At 53.0% G+C, this 18,573-nt stretch overlaps 1 protein-coding gene across 1 annotated transcript in view; it reads left to right on the forward strand.

The window, feature by feature from the left end:
* Positions 1-348: 348 nt before the first annotated feature.
* The window catches only part of LOC116988159 (ras-associating and dilute domain-containing protein-like), a 29,616-nt gene continuing 11,391 nt past the window's right edge, over positions 349-18,573 (forward strand). The window contains exons 1-7 of the mRNA XM_033044720.1: positions 349-463; positions 3,237-3,406; positions 5,817-5,929; positions 9,528-9,750; positions 10,134-10,306; positions 10,984-11,128; positions 16,698-16,879. Coding sequence (XP_032900611.1) covers positions 3,280-3,406; positions 5,817-5,929; positions 9,528-9,750; positions 10,134-10,306; positions 10,984-11,128; positions 16,698-16,879 — 963 coding nt within the window. The 5' untranslated portion in view covers positions 349-463; positions 3,237-3,279. The remainder of the gene's footprint in view (positions 464-3,236; positions 3,407-5,816; positions 5,930-9,527; positions 9,751-10,133; positions 10,307-10,983; positions 11,129-16,697; positions 16,880-18,573) is intronic.

Raw genomic sequence — 18,573 nt, forward strand, 5'->3', positions numbered from 1 at the left:
GTCGCTTGTACCTACTGGCCCCCAACCACCACCCCCTGCTACACCTCCACTATCTTCCCGCTCAGTCTCGACCTGAAACGCCAGCTTGCACGTTAGTCCTCCACAGACACTGCTTGACCTGCTGAGTTTAGTTTAGAGACACAGCACAGAAACAGGCTCTTCAGCCCATTGAGTGTGCACTGACCAGCGATCTCCTCACACTAACACGATCCTAACACACACACACACTAGGAACAATTTACAGTTTTTACCAGGCCTATTAGCCTACAATGCCGTACGTCTTTAGAGTTGAGCCAGGGCCCAGTTGCAATGGACGAGTCTCTGCGGCAGTGTAGCAGTGGTCGAGGCTGAAGCAGTTACTCAGTCTCCGCTCGCCAGGCGTCCGGCTCACATCAACAGCTCAACTATTTCTCTCTCTTCCGCAGGAGAAGACGAAAGAGCTTGCAGCGATACAGAGAGAGCAGTAAGTTGGGGCCACAGCTGCTGGGGTGGGGAGCAGGCGGGCGGGCGAGTGTGGGAGCAGGCGGGCCAGTGTGGGAGCAGGCGGGCCAGTGGGGGCAGGCGGGCCAGTGTGGGAGCAGGCGGGCCAGTGTGGGAGCAGGCGGGCCAGTGTGGGAGCAGGCGGGCCAGTGTGGGAGCAGGCGGGCCAGTGTGGGAGCAGGCGGGCCAGTGTGGGAGCAGGCGGGCCAGTGTGGGAGCAGGCGGGCCAGTGTGGGAGCAGGCGGGCCAGTGTGGGAGCAGGCGGGCCAGTGTGGGAGCAGGCGGGCCAGTGTGGGAGCAGGCGGGCCAGTGTGGGAGCAGGCGGGCCAGTGTGGGAGCAGGCGGGCCAGAGTGGGAGCAGGCGGGCCAGTGTGGGAGCAGGCGGGCCAGTGTGGGAGCAGGCGGGCCAGTGTGGGAGCAGGCGGGCCAGAGTGGGAGCAGGCGGGCCAGCGTGGGAGCAGGCGGGCCAGCGTGGGAGCAGGCGGGCCAGCGTGGGAGCAGGCGGGCCAGCGTGGGAGCAGGCGGGCCAGCGTGGGAGCAGGCGGGCCAGCGTGGGAGCAGGCGGGCGAGTGTGAGCAGGTGTGGCAGGCCAGTGTGGGAGCAGGCGGGCGAGTGTGCGAGCAGGGGTCTCTGACAGTGCCCACCCTTTGTGTGCGCTTCCTCTCGGGATCCGGTCTCGCGTGGGGAGGGGGAGAAGGTGGGATGTCCTGACCAGGGGGGGATCTCTGAACCATTGTGGTGTGAATAACTGGAACGGATTAAATCAGTCTGTGAACATCACCACGCACACCTCCAGATTCCGCCACAGTTTCTTCCCAGTTGTTATCAGGCAACTGAACCATCCTATCACCAACTAGAGAGCGAACCTGAGCCTCTATCTACTTCACTGGAGACCCTTGGTCTTTACTGGACTTTACCTTGCACTAAACGTAATTCCCTTTATCCTGTATCTGTACACTGGACGGATCAATTGGAATCATGTATTGTCTTTCCGCTGACTGGTTAGCACACAATGTAAGCTTTTCACTGTAGCTCGGTACACGTGACAATAAACTAAACTCAACTCAACTTGAAACAAAAGTAGACATGAACAAGTACTAACTAGAAGCAGAAACAGGCCATTCAGCCTTCAATAGGAGTCTTGCTGGATTATCCACCACTATCCACACTGACCCCAGAATCTGTCAGGAAATGTCCGTCTGTCTCTGTCTTGAATAAACTCGGCTGCTGAGCTTCACAGGCCGATTGGACAGGAATGTGATGGGTTCATCCCTGTGGGTGCTCCCAGCTCCATGCGATTGTTTGATCTAGAGACCACAACAGGGACACGTCCTTCCAGCACCGCTCCTCCCAGGACAGTGAGCACTCCTCCTCCCTCTGACCCCTGGAGAATAAAGACCTCTTCCCACACCTCTGGCCATTAGTCTACAGCTGCCCTCTGCTATCACATGGGGTGGTGGGTGTGTGGAACGAGCTGCCAGAGGAGGTACTTGAGGCTGGGACTATCCCATCATTTAAGAAGCAGTTAGACAGGTACACGGATAGGACAGGTTTGGAGGGATATGGACCAAGCGTAGGCAGGTGGGACTAGTGCAGATGGGGCATGTTGGCCGGTGTTGGCAAGTTGGGCCGAAGGGCCTGTTTCCACACTGTATCACTCTATGACTCTGTGTGTCTCTGTGACAAACATCTCCTTCCCTGGGGGGTGAGAGTGTGTGTAAACATCCAGCTGCCGTTTTGCCACGGTCCAGAATAAAGCTAGCCAGACGTGGGCCGTCTCCCACCTGTCTGCCCTCCCGCCCCCTCTCGTAAACCTCCAGCGATTCTCGTTCAAGGCCACCTCCATCTTTCTCAACAGCTTTTCTGGGTCTTCCATGAATATGTTGTTTTATGTGTCTGCCATACGTACCCCTCCCCAAAATAATGTCTCCCGCCTCGACCCGGCCATTGAAGTTGTGACAGAGTTAAAGCAGAGTTGTTGATGATTAAAAAAACTCCAGTTGGATGAAATGTGAAACAAAGACAGAAAATGCAGTGTGCCACTCGGCCCATTGAGGTATGCAAGTCCTCAGAGCAGTCCCACCAATCACCCACACCACATACTCTCAATAACCCCCCTCTAACTCTCCCACCACCCACCTACGCTGGGGCCGGGTCCGTGGGATGTGGGGGGATAGCACGGCACTTGGGTGAAGGTGCTGAGCACCGGACACCATGATTGTAGCCAGGTGGCTGGAGGCAGTAGCAACACTTGCTGACTGCCCAGCTCACACTGGAGAAGGGGGAGAGCAGCCAATAGACTGGTGCACAGCTAGACTGTCAGCTAGAACGTGTGACTGAAAGGGCAATGCAAGCAGGGACCGTGAATATGTTCGTGAAACACGACATTCACTGGGCTGTGGGGGGGTATCAGGCGAGTGGGATTCAGTCGGAGAGCTCTTTAAGGAGCGGCTACAGGCTAGATGGGCCACAGAGTGTTGGAGTAATTCAGCGGGTCTGGCAGCATCTGTGGAGAACATGGATAGGTGATGTTTCTGGTCAGGACCGTTCTTCAGACTGATTGGATTGATTCTTCAACCTGAAGAAGGGTCTTGACCTGAAACATCACCTATCCATGTTCTCCACAGATGCTGCCTGACCCGCTGAGTTACTCCAGCACTCTGTGTCTGGTTGTGTAAAGCAGTGTTTCCCTGTGTCGTTGTGGTGTGTGTCACTGGTGCCACTGTAGTGACGCTGCTGTTGTTTGCCGTTGTCAGTGCCAGTGCCGGTGAGGATGGTGAGGGCACGGCTCCGGTCGGGATGGCGGAGCTGATCCCAGGCCTGCAGCCTCTGGTCTACTGGATGGCCAACGCCATCGAGCTGCTGCACTTTGTCCAACACGAGGTGCCTCAACTGCTGGCGTGGGAGCAGCACGTGGACCTGAGCGGTGAGTGTAGCGTGGCATCGGGGTACAGGGGTCACCACACTGGGGGTACGGGGGTCACCACACTGGGGGTACAGGGGTCACTGACCACTGGGGGTACAGGGGTCACCACACTGGGGGTACAGGGGTCACCACACTGGGGGTACAGGGGTCACCACACTGGGGGTACAGGGGTCACCACACTGGGGGTACAGGGGTGACCACACTGGGGGTACAGGGGTGACCACACTGGGGGTACAGGGGTCACCACGCTGGGGTACAGGGGTCACCACACTGGGGGTACAGGGGTCACCACACTGGGGGTACAGGGGTCACTGACCACTGGGGGTACAGGGGTCACCACACTGGGGGCACAGGGGTCACTGACTGCTGGGGTACAGGGGTCACCACACTGGGGTACAGGGATCACCACACTGGGGGTACAGGGGTGATCACACTGGGGGTACATGGGTCACCACACTGGGGGTACAGGGATCACCACTCTGGGGTACAGGGGTCACCACAGCAGGGTCCCACGATGAAAGGCGGTCTGCACACGGGGGGGGCAGTACCTGCAGGGTCACCTGTACCCAGGGTGGGGGTCACAGCTTGTTCTGCCCACAATGCTGTGTGGCAAGGTAGCGGGCACGCCCTGGCAGCCCAGGCTAACGCCACATCAAAACCAGCCTGGTTTACAGAATACAGGCAAGAAACTACAGGTGGTGGAATCTTCAGCAAACACTGGCAGTCCTGGAGACGCTGGGCCAGTCTTGTACAGGAGGCCACAATGAGAGCACCAAACCCAATGGACCAGGTTGGAAGAGGTGCCGGAAACCTCTCTCTCACAGGTGGAAGTGAGAGAGGAGGGGTCCCGAAAAGGTTACATCTCCTGTGGGCTGCTGAAGATGCTTGTCCCCAGCAGAGATTGTGTGTGTGGGTGTTTCTGTGTATGTGTGTCTTTCTGTGTGTGTGTGTCCTTGTGTGTGTGTGTGTGTTGGTGTTTCTGTGTGCGTGTGTGTGTGTGTGTGTGTTTCTGTGTGTGTCATTCCGTGTGTGTGCTCGCGCGTGTGTGTGTGCGTGCGTTTGTGTGTGCTTGTGTGCATGTGCGTGTGTGTGTACGCGAGTGTGTGTATGCGTGTGTGCGTGCATGTGTGTGTCTTTGTGTTTGACTTGCTGTGTTCGAGTGCGTGTGCGCAGATGTATGCGTGTGTGTGCGCGCGCGCGTGTATGTGTGTGCATGTGTGTGTTCGCAGGTGTATGTGCGCATATGTACGTGCGTGCGCGAATGTGTGCGTGCATGTGTGCGTGTGGGCATGTGTGTGCGTGTGGGCATGTGTGTGTGAGCTCCCATTTCCCATCGACTACAGATGTGAAGTTTCGGGCAGTGTGGTCAGTCAATAGACAATAGACAATAGGTGCAGGAGTAGGCCATTCGGCTCTTCGAGCCAGCACCACCATTCAATGTGATCATGGCTGATCATCCACAATCAGTACCCCGTTCCTGCCTTCTCCGCACATCCCCTGACTCCACTATCTTTAAAAGCCCTATCTAGCTCTCTCTTGAAAGTATCCTGAGAACCGGCTTCCACCGCCTTCTGAGGCAGAGAATTCCACACTCACCACTCTGTGTGAAAAAGTCGATTCTGTTTCTGCCCTGTTATCAGGTTGGCTGCATGGCTCTGATTGCCAGATTAGCCTGGGCTTTTGAAGTGACTTGCATGCACACAAATACTTGGTCATGGGATTTAATCCTGCTGAAGACAAAGCGAGAACCTTCTCACACATACTCATGGAACTTCATCACACCTCCGTGTACAAAGCCCATCAATATAATACATATCATTCAGCACATACGCCCCACAGTGCACTGGGGAATGCAGGGTTAAATCCCACAGAGGGTTAAATGGGCTGGGAACCTCTCCAGTGTGGCAGGCTGCAGTGAAATGATTGAAAACAGAAGTTGTCACAACTGTGGAAAGAGAAACAGTGAGGATTTCACCTCAGCGGCCTGTTGTCTGGTCTGAGTAAATGATTCAAGAGTGAAATTCCTTCCTTGTTTTGGAAAAACATGGGCTTGAATCTTTAAATGCAGGGGGACGTGTCTGAGAGCTGGCATCTTCCATCAGTCTGAAGAAAGTTCCCACCACAGATGCTGCCTGACCCACTGAGTTATTCCAGCATTCTGTGTCTATCTTCGGTATAAACCCACACCTGCAGTTCATTCCGCCACACCCCACATGTACACACTGTCCAGTCAGTGGTGAAGCAGAGTCTGTGGGTGTTATTCTTGCTGTTGCTGTACCAGCAAATCCACGATCCACCCATCCACTCACTCCATCGTGGCTTTACCAGCCCATCTATGGTCTCCAGTGTGATGGAGAACCCAAGCACTCTCTCCACAGTGACATTTACACCCCATCCACTGTCTCCACAGGTTGCCAGAGCGAGCAGCTACTGTCCACCAAGCTGGCCAGTGAAGAGGCCATGACAGTGCTGGAGGAGGTCATCATGTTCACCTTCCAGCAGTCTGTGTACTACCTTACCAAGGTCAGTGTGTCTTGCTGCTCTGCCTGTGCCCCTTGCTGGGCCCGACCAGGGGCAGCGGGTGGCCATGGAGGCAGAGCAGTACTGAGGGGGGGCCGGTACTGAGCGTGGGCTTGTTTGTGCGTATGTATGTGGGGTTGTGTATGTGTGTGTGTGTGTATATGTATGTGGGGTTGTGTGTGTATGTATGTGTGTGTATGTATGTGGGGTTGTGTATGTGTGTGTGTATGTATGTGGGGTGTGTGTGTGTGTGTGTGTGTATATGTATGTGGGGTTGTGTGTGTATGTATGTGGGGTTGTGTATGTGTGTGTGTGTGTATGTATGTGGGGTTGTGTGTGTGTGTGTGTATGTATATGGGCTTGTGTGTGTGTATGTATGTGGGCTTGTGTGTGTATGTATGTGGGGTTGTGTGTGTGTGTATGTATGGGGTTGTGTGTGTGTTTCTGTGTGTGTGTATGTCGGCGTGTGTGTGTGTTTCTGTGTGTGTGTGTGTATGTGGGCGTGTGTGTGTGTGTGCGTATGTATATGGGCTTGTGTGTGTGTATGTATGTGGGCTTGTGTGTGTATGTATGTGGGCTTGTGTGTGTGTGTGTATGTATATGGGCTTGTGTGTGTGTATGTATGTGGGCTTGTGTGTGTGTATGTATGTGGGCTTGTGTCTGTATGTATGTGCGGTTGTGTGTGCGTTTATATGTGGGGTTGTGTGTGCGTATGTATGTGGGCTTGTGTGTGCGTATTTATGTGGGTTTGTGTGCATATGTATGTGGGCTTGTGTGTGTATGTGTATGTATGTGGGGTTATGTGTGTATGTATGTGGGCTTGTGTGTGTGTATGTGTATGTGTGTGTGCGTATGTATGGGGTTGTGTGTGCGAATGTATGTGGGGTTGTGTGTGTGTATGTATGTGGGCTTGTGTGTGTGTGTGTGTGTATATATGTGGGGTTGTGTGTGCGTATGTATATGGGTTTGTGTGCATACGTACATATGTAGTTAGAAAGGGTGGTGGGCCTTCAGTATACTTGCTGCCATAGCTCCAGGGATGTGGTAACGTGTGTGTGTGGTTAGCAGTGAATGTACTGTGAGGGAGGAGAGGGAGTTGGCTCTCTCCACCACAGGGCTGCAGACAAGGCGGGTCTATCCGAGAGCCGCTTTCCTCAGCCACTGCTCTGAAGGTTTCCTTGTGAAACTTCCCATCCAGATCTGTTGAAAGCGTCACCTCTTCAGCTGCGTGTGATGAGAGTGAGAGCAGGAGTGGTGTGAACAGTTGCATGAGGGAGGGGGGGGAGGGGGCGCTGGCTCGGGGGGCATCTGTATCTCCAGCCAACAGCAGCATTCCTTCACCTTTCTCTAATATTTTCCACTGACGTAAAATCTGTTTACTTTTCACTCCACTAGCCTTTCCACACAAAACCCACACCGGCAACAGTAGCTTCAGCAGTAGTCCAGGATGCAAGGAGTTCTTTGCAGCAACTGTCCCAATTGCCCTGTCTTCCCTCACAACTCTGACAGATTTCCCTTTCCTGACTAAACGTTCCTGTTGAATCCGTTTCCTCTCCCCTTTCAGGCAGCATGATGTTGTGGATCACAACAAGCCGCTGTGTAAAAACATGCTGCTCATCAACATCTGCTTCTTTCAACATCTGCCAAGCATGTCCAGTGTTATCCTTACTGACTCTCTCGCTACCAGGAGTCAAGAGACTTTATTGTCATATAGACCAACGGGTCCCTGTCACACGGGAGGCCTGGTCCCCCAATGCAACCCGTTCCCCAACGCAATATTCCACCACTCACCCATAGCCCCCAACTGTGTATCCCCAGCGCTGCCTCCCCCTCCTCTTGCTTCGAGGACTTAAAAAAAAGAATGCAATTGTCCCCTTCCCCTCCTCCTCCCCCTCATCCCTTCCACCCACCCTCCTCCTCCCCCTCATCCCCGCCCTCATCCTCCACCCACTCCCCCCATCCTCCCCCTCCCCCTCATCCCTCCCCCTCCCCCTCCCACCCCTCCCCCTCATCCCTCCCACACACCCTCCTCCTCCCCCTCATCCCCGCCCTCATCCCTCCCCCTCATCCCTCCCCCTCCCCCTCCCACCCCTCCCCCTCATCCCTCCCCCTCCCCCTGAGCTAAAACCATACTACAAGGATTGAGTGTTCCTCGATTGTAACTGTGCTGCGACTTTGTTACAAGCCGCCCAGCGCGGACTTTAGCCGCTAAATTTGTCTTAAACTTGAATTTCTACAGTTAAAAATGATGATTAACTTGTAAAATATACCATCAATCTGATGGATGGAACAAACGAACAAGCGAACTGCAGGGGCAGGTTTACACCGTAGACACAAAGTGCTGGAGTAACTCAGTGGGTCAGGCAGCATCTTTGGAGAGAAGGATTGGGCGATGTTTCGGGCCGAGCCCCTTCTTCAGACTCGAGACATCACCCACCCACCCATTTGTTTTCTCTAGAGATGCTGTGTGTAGCAATGTTACAAAATTTTGAGATTTTAAAAATCAAGTCTGTAATTTATCCCATCAGATAAAGCATAAAAATAAGTTTAATTTGACACCTAATTCACTTTCATATCTCAAGTATTTAAAAAGTTATGGCCATTTTCATACTCGGAAATGAGCATCTTGTTCCCTATTGATTTTCTATGGACATAACAAAAAAGTTGTGATCGTGAACAGTCAAAAGCCCATAACTTTCTTAAAAATTAAGAGAACTGAATGAAATTTTCAGTTATCATAGATTGAAGCATTCTGAAACAAATATAAAATAATCTTACTTGGATGACCTGAAATTAAAGCATATAATTAGTTAGTTACCTAATTGTAGCTAATTTCAGACTTCAATTACTAGATCTAAACATCTATCCATTTCTTAATAAATGATTAACATTTTTAAATAGCCTAAATGTCCAAATAATATTCACAAATAATTCACAATAAAACATGATTTTTAAATCTCATTTACATTAATTTATAGGCCAAATGGAAGGAATTCAGTGTTCAATTGCTGTAAATAAATGCCCATTTAAATCAGCTTTCCAGTGGGTCCCTGTGGAACGCGCTGGTTTAGAACGTTCACATTGCGGTAGATTTGTGCCCCAAATGCCCAGAAAAATACTGCGGGATATAATGGGCCCAAAATGAGCTACTCGCAATATTAAACTTTGTATAAAGGGATCTTTAGAAGCCCTTTTTAATGTAAAAATATACAACCTACCTTCTCTGGTTTGCTTTATGAGACCCTGCGGTTGCTGGCGGTCGCGGGTTTAGAGATTGATTTTTAAACTACTATAACTATTATTCAAGGCCTTTAAACCTAATAATAGCTTTTGCGACGGGGTCTTCCAGCGATTTTTCGTTAATAATTAACTAGGCTGAACATCTTCGATTTGAACAGCCTAGAGAAAATCGCGTTTTAAACCCGCCCCCCTCTAAACGGCGCCAAAATCGCGCACACCCGCAGCGGCAGATTTTCAAAGACGCTTCAGGTACGCTTTGCAACATACCTACTGTGTGTGCCGCTGAGTGACTCCAGCATTGTGATGAGTAGTGTATGGCGACTCACAGAGTGTGTGTGTGTGTGTTGCTGTCTCCCTGCAGACCCTGTACACCGTGCTGCCTGCGCTGCTGGATAGCAACCCCTTTGCTGCCAACTTGGCTCAGCTCAGCGTGCCTCAAGGGGTCAACAAGGTGCTGCTGGTCTTCCAGGACACACTCGGCCTGCTGAAGCAGTATCAGGTTCACTCCGACATCACATCCCAACTCCTCGCCTATCTCTTCTTTTTCACAAACGCCTCCCTCTTCAACGCCCTGATGGAACGAGGTGAGTGTGGAAAGGTGTGTGTGTGCGTGTACGTGCGTGGAGAATGCGTCTGGGCTGTGTACTTAGATGATGCGTGTGTGTGTGTGTGTGTGGGGAGAAAGTGTGCGCATGGGGAGGGGGTGTCCAGTACCCCTCTTCCCCCTCTCCTTCTCTCTTCCTCTTCCCCCCTCTCACCCCTCGCCCCTCCTGACAGATACTCTAGGTGTGACCTCTCTCTCTCTCCTTTTCTCTCCTTTTCTCCCCGTCTCCCTCTGCTCCCTCTCCGTCTCCTCCTCTCTGTCTCTGTCTCCCCCTCTCTCTCTCTCTCTCTCTCTCTCTCTCTGTCTCTCTGACTCTCTCTCTGACTCTCTCTCTGACTCTCTCTCTGTCTCTCTCTCCTCCAGGTTCAGGTGGAGGTTTCTACCAGTGGTCACGAGGTGTGCAGATCCGGGCCAACCTGGACCTGCTGCTGGACTGGGTCCAGGACGTGGGGCTCGGGGAGCTCGCCACCGACTTCTTTGTCAAGTTGTCGACGGCGGTCAACCTGCTGGCCACGCCCAAGGAGAACCTGCTGCAGGTACGGGCCTGGTATTGTGGGGGGGGGGGGGGCAGCCCAGTGGGCAGTGGACAGTGGGCAGTGGTGGGTGGGCACTAGGCAGTGGGCAGTGGTGGGTGGGCAGTGGGCAGTGGTGGGTGGGCAGTGGGCAGTGGTGGGTGGGCACTAGGCAGTGGGCAGTGGGCAGTGGTGGGTGGGCACTAGGCAGTGGGCAGTGGTGGGTGGGCACTAGGCAGTGGGCACTGGGCAGTGGTGGGTGGGCACTAGGCAGTGGGCAGTGGTGGGTGGGCACTAGGCAGTGGGCAGTGGTGGGTGGGCACTAGGCAGTGGGCACTGGGCAGTGGTGGGTGGGCACTAGGCAGTGGGCAGTGGTGGGTGGGCACTGGGCAGTGGGCAGTGGTGGGTGGGCAGTGGGCAGTGGGAGCTCACCTGCCTGGACACCTATGAGAACAGGCGGAGTACGGCAGGGATTGGTCCTGGATGGGAATGCAGGTGGCCTGGTGCGTAGGTTTGCCGAGCGCTGGTGTGGAGGGCGAGGAAGGAGGACCCTGGGCACAGATACAGCAGCGCATGGATCTGCTGCACTGGTGGGCGGGGGAGTGGCAGCCTCAGCTTCATAGACCACGGCAGAGCCAGCCTCTCAGAACAGTGGCCAGGCCCTGCCCCCTGCCCCCTGGTGACCATGCGCTGTATTGCAGGCCAGCTGGGCTTCTCTGCGGAGTGACTTTTGCAGCCTGAACGCGGCCCAGCTCCACCACATGCTGCGGGAGTACAACCCCGGTCGTCCGTGCCCCCCAGTGTGGAGCCCCCCACCCGAGGACCAGCCGGCAGCATTGACCACAGGTGAGTGTCGTCTCTCTGTGGCCGCTTCTCCCTGCACTCCGCACCCAACAGGTAATGCCCCCCTCAACACTGGACACCCCCAGGTAATGCCCCCCCCCCACTGGACACTGGACACTGCCAGGTAATGCCCCTACACTGGACACTGGACACGGCCAGGTAATGCCCTCCTCAACACTGGACACCCCCAGGTAATGCCCCCCACTGGACACTGGACACCCCCAGGTAATGCCCCTACACTGGACACAACACTGCCAGGTAATGCCCCCCTCAACACCGGACACCCCCAGGTAATGCCCCCCACTGGACACTGCCAGATAATGCCCCTACACTGGACACTCCCAGTGCACTCCAAGCAGCACCAACATAGACTACACACAGGGCAAACAAAATATGTAGGAAGGAACTGCAGATGCTGATTTACACCAAAGATAGACACAAAATTCTGGAGTAACTCAGCGGGACAGGCAGCTTCTCTGGAGAGAAGGAGTGGGTGACGTTTTGGGTCGAGACCCTTCTTCAGACTGAGAGTCAGAGGAGAAGGAATCTAGGAGTACCGAGAGCAGGAGGAATCACAGAGGGGGAGCAGCGAGATAGGATGTTGTAGAGAGGAGGAGAACTTCTTCATAGTCAGCATGCCTTGTGGAGATTTCACACGGAGCAGGTGAATGTGCAGGAACTTGTCTGTTTGACAAGGCCCGGGTGATGAACGGCTCCCCATGTTAGATCACAAGGGATCTATGGTGAGCTGGTCACAGGCACAACATTGGCTTGGTGCACGGAGCCAAGGCTGGAGTGGAGGGTTGTTTATCAGATGACCAGTGAGCAATGGAGTGCCGCAGGGACTGGTGCTGGGGGCCCTGGTGTTAGTCAACAGTGTTAACAAGTTGGATGAGAATATGGTTCCCCTGGTTGGCGAGCTTGCAGATGACACGAACGTTGGTGGCATTGTGGACAATGGAGGAGGTTGCCTGATGTTGCAACAGGATCCAGATCAATGAAGAATTGCTGCTGGAGGGTCAGGGCAGGGCAGGACACACACAACAATGTCATGGGCCGAATGGCCTTTATCCATGCTGTATAACTCAATGGATCATCTATAGCAGCTATGAATGCCTGGCAACCGCACGGCAAGGGTTAAGCCGATAGTAGAGCTCCCTCTACACTGTGTGTAAGAAAGAACTGCAGATGCCGCTAAAATCCAGGGTAGACACAAAATGCTGGAGTAACTCAGCGGGTGAGGCAGCATCTATGGAGAGAACAAATGGGCGACGTTTCCTTCTCTCCATGTATGCTGCCTCACCCGCTGAGTTACTCCAGCATTTTGTGTCTCCCTGTACACTGCCCCCTATGCTGGTTACTCTGCCCCATACACTGGCTACTCTCCACTGCCCCGTACACTGGCTACTCTACACTGTCCCGTACACTGGCTACTCTACACTGCCCCGTACACTGGTTACTCTACACTGCCCCGTACACTGGCTACTCTACACTGTCCCGTACACTGACTACTCTACACTGGCTACTCTACACTGCCCCGTACACTGGCTACTCTACACCGCCCCGTACACTGGCTACTCTACACTGGCTACTCTACACGGCCCCGTACACTGGTTACTCTACACTGCCCCGTACACGGGCTACTCTACACTGGCTACTCTACACTGCCCCGTACACTGGTTACTCTACACTGCCCCGTACACTGGCTACACTACACTGGCTACTCGACACTGCCCCATACACTGGCTACTCTACACTGCCCCGTACACTGGCTACTCTACACTGGCTACTCCCCAGGGCCAGATAGACTGCATCCCAGAGTACTTAAGGAAGTAGCTCCAGAAATAGTGGATGCATTAGTAATAATCTTTCAAAACTCTTTAGATTCTGGAGTAGTTCCTGAGGATTGGCGGGTAGCAAACGTAACCCCACTTTTTAAGAAGGGAGGGAGAGAGAAAATGGGGAATTACAGACCAGTTAGTCTAACATCGGTAGTGGGGAAACTGCTAGAATCAGTTATTAAAGATGGGATAGCTGCACATTTGGAAAGTGGTGAAATCATTGGACAAAGTCAGCATGGATTTACAAAAGGTAAATCATGTCTGACGAATCTTATAGAATTTTTCGAGGATGTAACTAGTAGCGTGGATAGGGGAGAACCAGTGGATGTGGTGTATCTGGACTTCCAGAAGGCTTTCGACAAGGTCCCACATAAGAGATTAGTTACAAACTTAAAGCACACGGCATTGGGGGTTCAGTATTGATGTGGATAGAGAACTGGCTGGCAAACAGGAAGCAAAGAGTAGGAGTAAACTGGTCCTTTTCACAATGGCAGGCAGTGACTAGTGGGGTACCGCAAGGCTCAGTGCTGGGACCCCAGCTATTTACAATATATATTAATGATCTGGATGAGGGAATTGAAGGCAATATCTCCAAGTTTGCGGATGACACTAAGCTGGGGAGCAGTGTTAGCTGTGAGGAGGATGCTAGGAGACTGCAAGGTGACTTGGATAGGCTGGGTGAGTGGGCAAATGTTTGGCAGATGCAGTATAATGTGGATAAATGTGAGGTTATCCATTTTGGTGGCAAAAACAGGAAAGCAGACTATTATCTAAATGGTGGCCGACTAGGAAAAGGGGAGATGCAGCGAGACCTGGGTGTCATGGTACACCAGTCATTGAAAGTGGGCATGCAGGTGCAGCAGGCAGTGAAGAAAGCGAATGGTATGTTAGCTTTCATAGCAAAAGGATTTGAGTATAGGAGCAGGGAGGTTCTACTGCAGTTGTACAGGGTCTTGGTGAGACCACACCTGGAGTATTGCGTACAGTTTTGGTCTCCAAATCTGAGGAAGGACATTATTGCCATAGAGGGAGTGCAGAGAAGGTTCACCAGACTGATTCCTGGGATGTCAGGACTGTCTTATGAAGAAAGACTGGATAGACTCGGCTTGTACTCGCTAGAATTTAGAAGATTGAGGGGGGATCTTATAGAAACTTACAAAATTCTTAAGGGGTTGGACAGGCTAGATGCAGGAAGATTGCTCCCGATGTTGGGGAAGTCCTGGACAAGGGGTCACAGCTTAAGGATAAGGGAGAAATCCTTTAAAACCGAGATGAGAAGAACTTTTTTCACACAGAGAGTGGTGAATATCTGGAACTCCCTGCCACAGAGGGTAGTCGAGGCCAGTTCATTGGCTATATTTAAGAGGGAGTTAGATGTGGCCCTTGTGGCTAAGGGGATCAGAGGGTATGGAGAGAAGGCAGGTACGGGATACTGAGTTGGATGATCAGCCATGATCATATTGAATGGCGGTGCAGGCTCGAAGGGCCGAATGGCCTACTCCTGCACCTAATTTCTATGTTTCTATGTTTCTATGTTTACACTGCCCCGTACACTGGCTACTCTACACTGGCTACTCTACACTGCCCCATACACTGGCTACTCTACACTGCCCCGTACACGGGCTACTCTACACTGCCCCGTACTCTGGCTACTCTACACTGCCCTGTACACTGGCTAGACTACACTGGCTACACTACACTGGCTACTCTAAACTGCCCCATACACTGGCTACTCTACACTGCCCCGTACACTGGCTACTCTACACTGCCCCGTACACTGGCTACTCTACACTGCCCCGTACACTGGCTACTCTACACTGCCCCGTAACTCTCTCAAGGGGCGGTAACTGCAGGGATCAGACACAGTCCAGCTGCATGTGTTTAGCTGCAGCTCTGTGCGGCGTGACTGGCGTCTGGGGCTGGGCAGACGTGGTGAAAAGCTTTTCTTCAGCAATCTGCCCCTTGCTGTGTTGCTGTTTTCCTGTTGCCGTGCTCACTCATGATCTCACTACATCCTTCCTGCACCCCATTGTTATCCTTCCCAAGTCCCACGCTGGTGCCTTGCATCCGGCTGACAGTTTCACCAGCAGCTCTCTGCTCCTGGAGCCGCCCAGCCTCATGCCGATCACATTCAGCTTCCCTGTCAGCCCTGTGTGTGTGTGTGTGTGTGTGTGTGTGTGTGGGGGGGGGGGGGGGGGAGGTCTGGGGCTGGGGCTGGGTCAGGCACCAGCTCACACTCCCCGCTGCTGCTCCCAGGGTCAGGTGATGAGAGAAGGGGAAAGGAAGTTCCTCTGGTCTTGCACACTTCCTGTAGTGATGCCAGCAGCAGATCACAGGTCACAGCTGTACCTCACACACAGCTGCCCGTTATAGACCTCACTGACAGCAGGAGCCAGCTGATGTCAGCAAGATGCTCATCCCCCCCTTCACCCATCCCCATCACCCCTCCCCCTCCCCGTCACCCCTCCCCCTCATCACCCATCCCCCTCTCCTCATCACCCCTCCCCCTCATCTCCCATCCCCCCCTCCCCATCTCCCCTCCCCTCTCCCCATCACCCCTCCCCCTCATCAACCATTTTCCTCACCCCATTCCTGCACACTAACTTGTATTCCCGCACACTAACGTGTACTCCCGCACACTAACGTGTACTCCCACACTAACGTGTACTAACGTGTACTCCTGCACACTAACGTGGTGTATTCCTGCACACTAACGTGGTGTATTCCTGCACACTAACGTGTATTCCTGCACACTAACGTGTATTCCTGCACACTAACGTGTACTCCTGCACACTAACGTGGTGTATTCCTGCACACTAACGTGTACTCCTGCACACTAACGTGGTGTATTCCCGCACACTAACGTGTACTCCCGCACACTAACGTGTACTCCCGCACACTAACGTGTACTCCCGCACACTAACGTGTACTCCCGCACACTAACGTGTACTCCCGCACACTAACGTGTATTCCCGCACACTAACGTGTATTCCTGCACACTAACGTGGTGTACTCCTGCACACTAACGTGTATTCCTGTACACTAACGTGGTGTATTCCTGCACACTAACGTGTACTCCTGCTCACTAACGTGTACTCCTGCACACTAACGTGTATTCTTGTACACAGCGGACATCCTGGAGAGCTTTGACAACCATCCGCCCCTGATCCTGCACACTAACGTGTATTCCTGCACACTAACGTGTACTCCTGCACACAAACGTGGTGTATTCCTGCACACTAACGTGTACTCCTGCACACTAACGTGGTGTATTCCCGCACACTAACGTGTACTCCCGCACACTAACATGTATTCCGGCACACTAACGTGTACTCCCGCACACTAACGTGTACTCCCGCACACTAACGTGTACTCCCGCACACTAACGTGTACTCCAGCACACTAACGTGTATTCCAGCACACTAACGTGTACTCCCGCACACTAACGTGTACTCCCGCACACTAACGTGTACTCCCGTACACTAACGTGGTGTATTCCCGCACACTAACGTGTACTCCCGCACACTAACGTGTACTCCCGCACACTAACGTGTATTCCCGCACACTAACGTGTATTCCCGCACACTAACGTGGTGTACTCCTGCACACTAACGTGTACTCCAGTACACTAACGTGTATTCCCGCACGCTAACGTGTATTCCCGCACGCTAACGTGTATTCCCGCACGCTAACGTGTATTCCCGCACGCTAACGTGTATTCCTGTACACAGCGGACATCCTGGAGAGCTTTGACAACCATCCGCCCCTGATCCTGCCGTGCAGCACATTTCACATCGAGCTGGCCAAGCCCATGGCAGAGTGGGCAGACCTGGCCTCACACCTCCAGCGGCTCACGGACTTTGTGCAGGGGCTGCAGCTGCCAGAAGACGCCAGTGCAGCCCACACCCAGCAGGTAAGCTAGCGGGGGCATTGATGGGGGCTGGGCCACTGGGGATCTGTGTTGGGGCAGTCCCACATTCATTACACTGGGTGCTTGAATAATGTTATCATGAATACCTCGTAGTTAAAGAAAATATTGAAAATATGTTCATTTTGTGAGCCTTCGTGTTATTATGCCAAATCACTTGCCCACCTGACACACCTAGTGGCAGCGCAAGTGGGACGTGGGCTTGTGGAGGTGAGAGGTGAGCTCTCTGCTGCCCTTGCATACACCTGTACCTATCCGCTCTGCCCACCTTTACATTACAGGTGGAGTGCTGAGTCAGTCACAACTCCCGGGCACTGTGATCACGTACACCAGTCGTACAGTCTACGTATGGTCAATCAGCACCTGGTCATGGTCATCTTAAACCCAAGGGGTCCCAACCCGGGGCCAATTCACTCCCAGGGGGTACATTTGTTGATTCTGGATTTGACTGGCTGTGTTTGGTTCTGGTATACCGGTATCTGTTCATCATTAGTTCATAAATAAGTGAAATAACATTGTATTCCCACTAACATGCCCACTGTCATGCCCACTGACATGCCCACTGACATGCCCACTGACATGCCCACTGACATGCCCACTGACATGCCCACTGACATGCCCACTGACGTGCCCACTGACATGCCCACTAACATGCCCACTGACGTGCCCACTAACATGCCCACTAACATGCCCACTGACATGCCCACTGACATGCCCACTGACATGCCCACTAACATGCCCACTGACGTGCCCACTGACGTGCCCACTGACATGCCCACTAACATGCCCACTGACGTGCCCACTGACATGCCCACTGACATGCCCACTAACATGCCCACTGACGTGCCCACTAGCATGCCCACTGACATGCCCACTGACATGCCCACTGACATGCCCACTGACATGCCCACTGACGTGCCCACTAACATGCCAACTGACATGCCCACTAACATGCCCACTGACATGCCCACTGACGTGCCCACTAACATGCCCACTGACGTGCCCACTGACGTGCCCACTGACGTGCCCACTGACGTGCCCACTGACGTGCCCACTGACGTGCCCACTGACTTGCCCACTAACATGCCCACTGACATGCCCACTGACATGCCCACTGACATGCCCGAGTTTGGTCAGCTTTGTTAAGGGTCAGAAAACGCATCTTTGTTTGTGTTCAGAGATAATAGTGAGTTTTCTGATTCACAATTTGGAATTTAATCATCTTTGGGATTTAATCTCCGATTAACGATATGAAATCCAACAAATAATGATGAAAGGAAAGCAAGTGAAAGTCCAGAGGAGCAGGGTTAGACAAGCATGTTGCAGATGCAGTATCCTGTTACTTTGCTGCCCCGAGGCCTGTCCATTCCTCATCTATAGCATGAGCCTCTAGATTCATCACCTCCTGACTGCATGTCCTCTCCCTGTGGCCACCAGTACATGGAGCTTGTAGAAAGCTCTGAGTTTAATGACATCATTCGTGCTAAGCATCAGACTGGTGTAACCCACCTGCCCGCACCCGTTCCCTCCTCATGTCTGGAGTAATGAACTGCCTTCCATTAACAGCTGTGAATTCCACATCGTTCCTTCGTTTCATGTTCATTATTGATAGGAGCAGAATTAGGCCATTCGGCCCATCGAATCTACTCCAACATTCAATCATGGCTGATCTATCTCTC

Source organism: Amblyraja radiata, chromosome 26, assembly GCF_010909765.2.
Source record: "Amblyraja radiata isolate CabotCenter1 chromosome 26, sAmbRad1.1.pri, whole genome shotgun sequence".
NCBI classification, from domain to species: domain Eukaryota; kingdom Metazoa; phylum Chordata; class Chondrichthyes; order Rajiformes; family Rajidae; genus Amblyraja; species Amblyraja radiata.